The sequence below is a fragment of the Cebus imitator genome, unplaced genomic scaffold (assembly GCF_001604975.1).
Source record: "Cebus imitator isolate Cc_AM_T3 unplaced genomic scaffold, Cebus_imitator-1.0 Scaffold163, whole genome shotgun sequence".
In the NCBI taxonomy this organism is placed as follows: Eukaryota; Metazoa; Chordata; class Mammalia; order Primates; family Cebidae; genus Cebus; species Cebus imitator.
Window position 1 is genome coordinate 2,227,808 of NW_016107478.1, and position 11,760 is coordinate 2,239,567.

The 11,760-nt window shown below is 43.0% G+C and overlaps 1 protein-coding gene across 1 annotated transcript in view; it reads right to left on the reverse strand.

The window, feature by feature from the left end:
- Positions 1-11,334, reverse strand: part of C8B (complement C8 beta chain) — a 38,343-nt gene extending 27,009 nt beyond the window's left edge. The window contains exons 1-3 of the mRNA XM_017543996.2: positions 11,069-11,334; positions 4,902-5,058; positions 1,674-1,815 (exon numbers count right to left, since the gene is read on the reverse strand). Coding sequence (XP_017399485.1) covers positions 1,674-1,815; positions 4,902-5,058; positions 11,069-11,160 — 391 coding nt within the window. The 5' untranslated portion in view covers positions 11,161-11,334. The remainder of the gene's footprint in view (positions 1-1,673; positions 1,816-4,901; positions 5,059-11,068) is intronic.
- Positions 11,335-11,760: the final 426 nt, after the last annotated feature.

Genomic DNA, 11,760 nt, shown 5'->3' on the forward strand with positions numbered 1-11,760 from the left:
GTCGTTTGGATTATGAAAAATTATTTGCATTCCTTTTGCTTCCTTTAAACTTTTTCCTCCTGTTTGATTTTCTTTCTTATTAGTATGTTGCTGGGGGATAAAGCCCATAAGACAGGTAGTCCTATTTCCTCAGATATGTCTGGTCATTTTAAACCAATGTTTTTGGAGGGTTAAAAGCAGAAAAATAACAATCTGGTCTTCAAATGTTTCCTAAAAGGCATTTAAGTTAAAGCCTGCCCAAATAACCATTATGACTTTGATCAGAATCATGGAACACTGGCCATAATGAGTCCATGGATACACTGTAAAAAAGTCTCTCAGATTTATTGGATAGAATTTTGCATTTGCAATAACCCCTAGAAATTACTCTAAGAATCTCTAACTCTTTTGAAAGATTCCCATGCACAGTCCACACGGGTGCAGTAAATGTAGAGAATTGCAACTCCTGTCTAGAAAATGTGGGTTAAAATACTCTTATTTTTGCTGGAGACAGGGAAATAGGGAAGTATCTATTTGCCTGGATTCTCTGAATGAATTGAAAAGCTGTGTTCATTTAGTTTTGCAGCAGGTGATTATTCATTTGTGTACTCTTTTCTTCCTACCTTCCTTCCTTCTGTCCATCTATCCATCTGTCCTTTTTTATTTTCTTTCTTTTTATAAACAACAATTTTTACTGAATATATCATGGATTGGGGAACATGTTGAACTTAGTAATGCGGAAATGTCAATGACAGGAAATATCTTTTCACAGATTTATCAGAGATAAACAACGCTAACTGCCCTATATAATCTTTTAGTTTTGTCACATTGTATTTAACCCCAGACCTCTGAGAGAGCTAGGGAAGCCAACAGTCTACAAAGAGCCCTCATAGCTATGATGTCATTTGATGCTTATAACAGACCTGTAAGGTATTCACATCACTCCTAATTTTCATTTGAGGGAACCAAAATGCAGAAAGGTTAAGTGACTTCTCCTAGTCTCAAAGTCAAATAAGACCTGACCCAAGATTTCTGACATCAGTACACATACTTTTTTGTCTTTAATGTCAATGAATGGAACTTGAATTTTCAAATTTCTAGTTCAAGCTTTTCCACTTACCTGCTATATGGTCTTGGCAGGTAAACTCTTCAAGTCTCAGTTTTTTAAGGTGTATAATGAAGATAATAATAACACCTACATTATAAGGTGATTTTCATAAAATAATACATGTGAAAGGAAGTCAGAGATTTCAGGACAAGGAGGCCTCCTAAGTTGCCCCATGACCCTGATCTTGAGCACTAGACATGGGCTGTCCCTTGATCATCAAGAACCATTACCTCAGCTGTGCTCAGTGGCTCGCGCCTGTAATCCCTGCACTTTGGGAGGCTGAGGTGGGCAGATCACAAGGTCAAGAGACTTAGACCATCCTGGCCAACATGGTGAAATCCCTTCTTTACTAAAAATACAAAAATAAGCTGTGCATGGTGGTGTGCACCTGTAGTTCCAGCTGCTTGGGGGGCTGAGGCAGGAGAATCACTTGAACCCGGGAGGTAGAGGTTTCAGCGAGCCAAGATCACACCATTGCACTACAGCCTGGGCTACAGAGTAAGACTCCATCTCAAAAAAAAAAAAAAAAGAAGAACCCATGACCTCATGTCAGGCTTTCCCCTCTCACTCCTACATTGATTTATACCTGTCTGTGCACACACAAAGCCTTCACATCGCACTTGACTTCTGCACGGCCTGTTGGCAACACAGTCTTCAGCTTCCTTGTCAGAGAAGTTGCATGGTTCCCCATGGAACTGAGAGGGCCGCAGCAAGTAGGCATGCCTGTACTGTAGCAGAAAGGAGCCAGGTGAGCCAAGGGCAGAGCCTCAGATCTCAGGAGCTGAGGGATACTCTGTGAAAATGGGTCTTGAGCCAGGATTTGGGCTCCATGAGAACACTGAAATGTCTGACTGTCATTCCTGCAGCCCCTTGTCCTACCCCCATTATATACACTTAAGGAGCTATGTTGTGATTGGCTATTTGCCTAATGGTTTCTCCAATTAGTCAGTGAGCTCTCTGAGGGCAGGGACCTTGCCTTTGATCTCTGCTTCTGCAGTGATCAGTCAAGATTTGCTAAATATGGGAAAGTCAGCCTATGCTGACTCCATGGGCTCTGGAGTCAAAGGTTAGTAAATGAACTCATGTAGCCAGTTCAATAACAAAAAATAAATTATCTCTCAGTTTAATTATTCCATTGGGTTGATTCAAGTATTCTCCTTTATTCCTGAAGGCATTAGTATATTATAAATGCGAAAACATGGGCTTTGGAGCTACAACTAACTCCGACACTTTATAATCATGTGATATGGGGCAAATTACTGAATCTTTGTGAATCTCAATTTACTCATCTGTAAAATAGGGATCATGAATTATCTAAATGTTCAGTTACGAAGTTTAGATTATATAATCTCATTATGTTTAGGCGTTCAATTACTTGGACTTGGTTTTCTTTATTATTGCTTTTTAGCAGTCAATATTGCTATATCTCTACCATATTATTCATTTATTCCAACATTATTGACTGAGTCACCCAGTATTGAAAAAGGTAAGTGTTACTGCTGCTTGCTTCTTTGGCCAGTTTCACTGGTAATCGTATCCCTGAGCCTGTTCTCAAGGAGGTCACAGATGCTGGGCTCCAGGCAGTGACAGCACAGTGCAACGAGTGCCACAGCAGGGGAGGCAGAGTGCTCTGTAGGCTCATCAGAAGGCCCTCATGCAAGCTTAGGAGGAGCCCAAGTGGAAGGCTTTGGAAGAACTAAGTGACACCTCAGCTGAAACTCGACGGCTGACTAGGAATGTCAGGCAGATGCGAAGAACTGGCGAGAGTATGGCACAGAAGAGTGATGTGGGTAGAAGAAATTCCTGGACCAAAGCTGAGAGGACTAGAGAAGATGTCCGGTGCTCCAGAAAACATTAAAAAGATTCATCATGGCTGGAGAGAAGAGCACAAGTAGGGGAGTGGCCAGAGTGGGAGGGAGACATAGACAAGACTGGACGACACTGGGCCCTCCAGGCCTTGGGAAGGTGGTTACAGGATTGTATCCTGGCGCCATGAGAAACTGCTTCAGAGGAAGAAAGTGATCAGATTTTGGTGATTTCCAAATGTTAGTTGCAGTCAAGATTTTAGTAAACAAAAGAGCAGAGGAGACGGGCCAGGATAGCAGCCCCTTCGCAGGATGACAATAATGAGTTATAATTATTACTTGTATGGCATCTGTACTTGGGTCTTTGGAAATCCGAAAAAGAAATGTAGATAACCATTCACCCATGTCCTTTGTACTTGCAGAGGGTCATTCTTTCTGAAAGGCAGAGCCTGTCAGGACAGGGACAAGGCTTTCAGAGAACACTGTGAAAAAAAAATGACTGAAAATCTCCAGGCTCCAAGGGCAAAGTGGGCTTGAGGGGTGCGGAAATGATGGAGGAAATACATCACCCAATCTGACTTGAGAGGTTTTTGCTGAGCCCCCAGCCAGTGGCCCTGAAGACAGGAGTTATGTCCAGCTGAGGGAATGTCTGCAGCAGACTCTGAGAGAGGAGCTCTGGCTGGCAGGCTGACTCATGCTGAGTCTTCCTAGTTTATGGTGCAGATGAAGCAATTATCCAGATAATTGGATCAATGCTGATAACTTCAGCAATAAAACCTACTTTGGGAGCTGAATGATCCAGCCTGGCTCTCTCCATTGATCCAATTAACTGCATGATTGTCCTGGGCCTACTTCCACAGCTTCTTTAGAGTCTAAGCCCATGGCTGGTTTGGTTTCCCAAGGACCTGGGGAAACAGCAACACTTCTCTTTTCTCTGGCACATCTGTCGCTCTCAGAACTAAGATCCTGGGTCAGCCCTCCTATGACAAGGGAGGCTGAATGACAAATACTGCAGAAACTGAGTGTGTTCACTGGTAGAACCCTAGACAAGGAACACTGGGCGGTGGCCTGAGTTCAAGGCCTACGTTTATTACTAGGTGAATTCAAGAAGCCACTTACCTGCTCTGATTCCGTTTACCTAACTGTGTAACAGGAAGTGTAATAACAACCTTCCCTTCCTTAGAGAGACATCAAAAAACAGAATAAGAGCGAACACCACATGTTTATGAAAAACCTATTATGTGCCAGAGGTTGGCCTACGCATTGAAGATGCAGAATTGAATCAGACTTCACAAGTTCACTGTTTAGTGAAGGTGAAAAATAAGCAGTGTGATGTGATAAATGTGACAGTACAAGGGTAATAAGGAGCTACTACTGAAGCTCATAAAAGATTGCCCTATCCAACTGGAGGTGGGGCTGAGGAGAAGTCAAAATGTTTTCTCACAAGAGCCGGCTCCTGAGTAGTTTCAAATTGTGAGTCGGTATTAGCCAGTGAAGGAAGGGGGAAAGGTCACCCTGCCTGAGAAAGCAGCATGAAGAAAGACCCAGAGAGAGTGAAGGCCAGAGTCATACAAGGGTCAGGTGTGCTGGAGACGTAGGCTAGATTAGGTCACAGGGATCCCTGAAAACCATGAGCCTGGGCTTGATCCTAAGGGTCACGACAGACTGTGAATGGTTTTCAAGTGGGCAAAGACAACTCAGACATACACTGTGATTGCTTCTCCTGTTTCATGATGAAAGATTGATTGAAAGAACAGGTTCAAGGCAGGGAGTCTAATTAGGAAGCTGATAGAGTGAGAAAGGCTGGTTGTGCTTAGAAAATACTGGAGAACCAAAGGAAAGAACTGATTGCTGCTTGGAAGCACAGAGGGAAAGGATGCATTAATTAAGTTAACTGACACTTATTGAGGGCCTACTATGTGCCAAGCACTGTTAGCAATGGCTCAGCCAATCTTGCTGGGGACCAAGGCTCCTGGAGGATTAGAGCTTCCCCAGGCCTGGCTGCTTACCCTTTTCTTCTGACAGGGGTCACATGTGGTCCAAGAGGACCAGCTAGACAGCTCACAATCAATGGGCATCAGGGTAACATCCACACTCCGCATCTGTCTGCTCTTAGCAAAGCTCTTGTTGACTGCATTTGACTCAAAGGAATGTGGCCTTTCACCTCTAAAAGTCATCAGGAGAGAGGAGAGTCAAGTATCAGAAGGGAATTAAGTATACATCCAACCATCTATTTGTACATTCAATAAATACATTTTTGCTCACTTGTGCAAGGCTATTAGTTTATCATTCTAGGGTAGGATAATTCATCCAACAAACACTTACTGAACATGTAGTAAGCACCTAACATTATGGCTAGCTCTGGCCAAGAGTATTGAACTTGGATCAGAAGACAGTGCATTAAGCTGAGTGTTGTGGTCTGGTTTTTTAACCTGTATGAGCTTCACTTTTCTCATCTATATAATGGTGATAATCATACCTGCCACAAAGGCTATTTTTAGGATTAAAAATGATAGCACATGGGAAAGCACTGTAAGCTCTAAAATGCAACAGCTGTGCAGGGAATATAGCCACAGCTAGATATATGATCTTAAGGAATTTACTCCCTATCTCTGTGCCTCTGTTTTATCCTCTAAAAAATGAGAGTTTTGGACTAGATTGTCTTTAAGGTTAATGTTAAGAGTCTATGAAACATTTACTGAGAACTAACAATAGTCAGAGTGTTGTGCTACAGGGGATACCTAGAGATGTAAGACCAAGGTTCTGACTTCTAGAAGTCACAGTTTATCTTAGAGTAGAAAAAGAGAAACATGTCTCATGTCCTAGCTCTGTGGGACTTTACCCAGAAGGCAAGGAATTCCAGCATGCAGGCCCCATGGCTAGAGCCGTGCAGACCCCATGGGAGTCAGGAGAGCCTGGTGGCAGGGAAACAAGGAGGAGGCTGGCAGCGCAGTGCCATTGAGTGCTGTAAGCCTGAACCATGGCAATGGCCAGGGAGAGAGGATGTGGAGGACCGGCATATGAGATGTATCTCATGTGGAATGGATGGATGGTGATGAGTAATTGGATGGTGGAGGTGAGGTGTTAAAGGAAGGCATTCTAAGTGGATGCTAGTTCCTCATGTGAGTGTGTGAGCAGTGGGAAACACAGCAGAAAATAAGTCTTGATGGGGAAGATGTGAGTTTCGGGTCTGTAGGTGCCATGAAACACCTACAGAGACTCATTTAGTAAGTAGTTCCTATATGGGCTTGTATCTCAGGGTGAGAGATTTGTGTTTGGCATAGATCTGATTATGAAATCTATGGAAGCAGAGGTGATGGTTCTTGAGAGGAGAAGCAAGCCAAGGATACTTATTCTTGGAAACCTCAGCACCACCAGCAGAGATAAGGCAATGCTTTTCGTTCATTTCCTGGAGCACATTGGTTTATGAGTGAATGAATGAGCATGCTATTTAATCTGCCTGGGTCTTCAGTTTCTTCTTTTGTAATATGAAGTGTGTATGATGATTCTTATTTTTTTTCTTACAAACGAAAGAGTGTATTATTACACTGTAAGATTCTTTGTAATTTGTGTTCCTTTCCAAGCCACAGAAGGAGATGAGAAGACAAAAGGAATGGAGGTTTGCTGAGCACCTATAACAGACATGTCAAGTCTGCTAAACGGCCCAGCATCACCCATGCTATCTCCTATTTTCACAGCAGTGTGGAAGGCAGCTCAGAGCACTGCCATCTGGGCAGACGAGGGAAGTGGCCCAGAGAGACAGTGACGTGTCCACCGTCATGCAGCTGGTAGGCAGGCAGTTGGTGTTAGGATCTGAGCCAGGGCCTGTTAGGCTCTAGAGTATGTATGTGCTTTGTCTGTTGCCCCATGCTGCCCGGAAGGAAACTGGGCCGGCACTGACTCCACCAGTCCCTTCCAACCTCTATGTAAAGCTTCTTTCATTCCCACATCCGGGATTGAGTCATTAGGGAGAAGTGCATCACAGAGTTTTCACCATCTCAAATACGCCGGATGTCACTCCCGGCAAGGTCATTAACAATACGTTCTCACTTGGCAAAAGTCCTGAAAAGAGGATAATATTAACTACGGTGCAATCTGTGTCCATGACCGCCCCAGAGACCAGCAAAAATCAATTGCCTAGTAAAGTTGGATCTTAATGAAAGGTCAAAGACTACTGGAAACCACAGGTGGATACTTTAAAATGGTTACTTGAGGCAGGATACTGCACACCAGTGGGGGGCTTCAGAATGTGTTCTTATCTACTAATGTGCCCAGGTTTGACAAAACAATATTGTCTGTGATTTGGCTTCTCCTAAGTATGTTTTTGACATCTCTGCAGGGTACCCTCCTCCCATTTCAACTACAAAACAGTTACATTGTGTTTTTAGCAACCAAGACAACTCCAGGGCCACAGTTGAGACTGAGCAGATAAGTAATGTACACACTAGCTATTAAAAGTCACAATTATTTTCCTCTCTGAGATTTGAAAGCCAAGATGATCACTTACAGAAAGAACTAGGTAAAAAGTAGTTATACCCACCACATCTCTCATTTTTGCACCCAATTTTCATTATGGAAGATAGCAATATAATGAAGTAATCAGCTGAATAAATAGTATGTTTGTAAATTACATTGGATGAGATGTGTGTGGTTTATTAATACTACAAAACGCAAAAAAGACTAGCATTAAATTGCATCTTTAATTCCTGGGACTAACAAGGAGCCACATAAATTCTAGGTTCCATTAGGGCCTCTGCGTGTGGGAATAGCACAAGCCTTTCACCTCTACGAATTTCTATAGAAACAAACCCAATGGACATTTTAACCAATTGGTTAAACTTCTGTCATTAAAAATCCTCTGTATGCTTTTAACATTGAAAAATTAAACCTGCCTATAGAAGTACAAGAAATAATATAGTAAACAGCCATGTACTCACAACCAGAATGGTAATCGTTCACACTTTGGTACACTTGCTTCGAGTCTTTTTTTTTTTTTTTTTTTTAATTTTTAGCTTTGACAACTGCCTGTTATAGCAGCCTCAATTTCACGCCCCCCACCTTGTCCCCAGAGGAGCTATTGCCATGAATTTGGTGTGTTTCCTTCCAGTCTCTTTTAAATAGTTTGAGATCTATACACGATCTATAGTGTTGCTTTTGCTGCATATCATATTACATATGATTCTGCAACTCACTTTTATTAATCAACATTGCATTTCTGAGGCCTATCCATATTGATTCATAAAGAGATCTAGTTCATTTCTTTTGCCTGGATGTTCTATCATAGGACATGCATTGCATTTAATTTGTTCCTTTTCTTTTTGAGGGACATTTATATTTGGCCAATGTTTTGTGATTGCAAATAGAGCTACAGGAAAGACCCTTGCACAGGTCCTTGCACATGTGCTCCCTCTACTTAAGGACTGGCAAGCAGGTGTCTTTCCTGGGGATGCGGAAAATGCTGTAGCCAGCATTAGGACACATTTCACCAGGCCCAGGTCTCCCACGCTCTTCCTAACAGGCATCTCTGATCAAAATAAAGATAGATCCATCCAGTATGCCAGGAGTGGGTCAGCAGTAAATTGCAAGCCATCAACTTATATAGACGGGGTGCATCAATACATTTTGGCTTTCAGTAGAAATACCCTGACACAACAACTTTCTTGTCACACACAATTTGTTAGGCAGCTGCATCCCCTTTGCAAACAGCATCCTTTTTCTTTGCTAGAAGGGGCAGCTTCTGGGTGGCAGGTTTTCAATTTCTCCTCTCTCTGCAGTTTGCTGTAGTAGACATGAAATTTAAAGCAACATCTCAAGGCAACAAATGTGTGGCCCAGGGATGGGGAAATGGCATGGGAGGCCAGCAAGTCAGATACACAATGTAGGTGGTGGGAGGTGGAGTGGGTCCAGAGGTTGGAGGACAATGCATTAGTGAGAAGTGAAGGATGCAGATAGAGTGCAGGGACTCTGAGACCTGAATGAAACAGGATTTGGATCCATAGTCGGCTATTTGCTAAGTGGGTATCTTTGGGACAGTTATGTTTTCTGTTTTCCTCTCGGTGAAACTGTAAACAGTGGCCCCTACCTAGAATAGCTGTGAGGATTATAGCAAATGTTTCCAAGTGTCTGGTACAGCGTGGCGCTTTATAAATGATAGTTCTTATGACACGGTGATTATGATTTCATCATCTGACTTGATTACAAGAGTAAGTTAAAACAAAAAACTCTCTTGGCCAATATGAAAGTGGTCTGAGCATTTTCTGTCCCAGAACCAAAGGCTATTCTTCTACTTCGCATATGGAATTCAAATACCAGCCACGTTCAAGACTGCCCCATGGGAATTATGGGTGGATGTCAGACACTATACCTGGATTCAGGTAAGGATTTGAGACTCACCACACATGCATGAATCTCTTCTTGTCCCTGAGGATCGGTTTGTTCTCCTACATAGCGAGAAGGAGAGATTACAGCCACCTCATGACGTTGTGGTGACAATTAAATATCAATTCCCAGACTGCACTCTAATCAACCATTTCCCTTCCACTCCCTATTTCAGAGTGAACTTCCCAATATATAAAATTCATCGTGTCGCTCCTTTGCTTCAACACTTCAGTGGCTCCCATTGCATTGCAGGATACGGTTCAAGCTCCTTGGCTGGTACTCCAGCATCCCCCAACTCTGCCCATGACCTGATGCCTGCTTACTCCTACTCTATCTCATCTTTCTCAACTCTCCACTGGGACCTGTGTTCAAGGCCCACTGAAGTGCTTGGAAGCTTTGGGAGCAATCCCTGGCTCTCACTCGCAGACCGTCACCTGTGTTGCGCCCTCTGCCTGGCAAACACCCCTTAGTCATTTGGCAAACACCTGCTCAACTGCAGAGATTCAGCCCTAGAACTCTTCTCTTCTAGAAGCCTTTCCAGACCCAAGGCTCCGTAGAGCTGATCACTCCCTCCTTGTTTCCTGGCTGCCCCTGTGGCATCTCTTGCAACAGTAGACATAGCATGTGCTCGCATGTTGGCATTCTTTGTGAGAACATAGGCTCATCTCTGTATCCTCAGAGCCCAAAAGAGAGCAGGTATTTGAATGCTATAGATAGGGTTGTTATGGTTTCCTTAAGTCCTCCATTCCAGACACATTTTATTGAGTACTGAATGCTTCTCTGCGTACACACAATACGCACGAGGAAGGTCCCGGCAGCTTAGTTATTCTCTGGGCTAAATGGAGATGGAGATGCTTGATCATTCTAACAGCTGTTACTTATTGAGTGCCCAATGAAATGCTCATTGTCCTGTGGCGCCTAATGGCAGCTCAATAGAACTGAGACCAGAGGCTGTGTCCCATGGGTAGGAGGTACTCCTCACATAAAGTGAATGGTTTGCTCAGATCTCATTTTTGGACTAAGTAAAAGGAGTGGCATTACAGTCCCTATTCCCACAGGAGTGTTTACATGGATGTTGGGGACACATGCATGCTTCTCATGGTAGGGGCTTCTCATGAATATGGAGGGTCCCCAGATTGCCAAGTCACTGGCTCTTCTATCACTGGAGCCCAAGTTTGAGCTCCCACTAAGACGTTTTCTTTCGCTTGTTTCGCACCCTACTGATGGAGACTAACAATGATGAAATAAATCAGCTAGCACTTAACTGCTGGGAACATTTGGTTGGGTGGTAGTGATATATATATATATATATATATATATATATATATATGGAGAGAGAGAGGGAGAGAGAGAGAGAGAGACAGAGGTGGGGGGGATGAGAAAGAACCTGAAAATCTGAAGATTTGGGGTTGATGAGCAGGTAGAGTGGATCACTCTCATTTATTAAAATCATCTCATGAATTGACTCTTTTTTCCTCTGTATTTAACAAACTTTCTTTTTCATAAAGAATCACGCAGAGGCTTTGTTCAGAATACAGAACAAATGTCCTATTCTTCTCAGCATGACAAAATACATTTAAACATGTCAGTTTCTTACAGGAACTTTTGTTGAAATCAGCCTCTTGGTTCCACAATAATTTGAAGAGAGTTGTTGATATTATGTTAGCAGATGCATGCAAATTGCCTCAAGAGACATTCTTCATTCAATAGGCATGCAACAAAGAGATGGTCAGCATGATGTGACTGCACCTTCCCTGTCACATTATTGATTAGGGAATTATTGGTAGCTGTGACTTACCTGGAGCTAGGCAAACTGAGACAGCCCAGGGCAGCACAGAGAAGAAATATCTCCACCAGCACCCTCCAACCCCATGTCCTGGAATTCTTCATTTTCCCAATGTGACAGGAGATGCCGCAGAGGCTGCTAGATCCATGACAAGCCTGTGCAGTGAGTGCCACTGTCAGCTTCTGTCCCCAAGAGCAAATAGCTCTGCAAAGTAAACAGAAAGCCACTAGTGATTGGAAACTCAGACTTTGCACAGACCAAAAACTTACCTGTGACTCTGGAAACCAACCAGAATAATGAAACGTCTGTAGCAGCATGGTATTATTCATCTATAACTTTAGGATAAGCTGCTAAGTGGACAGGCTATTAGTGAGGCATCAAGGACTGTGGGCTCTAGGTTCAGACAGCCTGGGCTCAAGTACATTCTCTGCCACTTACCAGGTTGGCGCAAAGGTAGTTGCATTTTTGTCATTGCTTTTAATGGCAAAAACCACAATTACTTTTTCACCAGCCTAATAACTTTGGACTATGGGCAAGTTGCTTTACTTCTGCGCCTCATTTTCCTTACTTGCAATGTGGTGAGAATTAAACAAGTTAAGAAGGAAATGCTTAGAACAGGCCTATGTTGGGTGCTCAGATTTGTAAAATATTATTACTAAGTAGAATTCAGGGTTTGGAATTCTACTGAGGTGAATATTTGAATT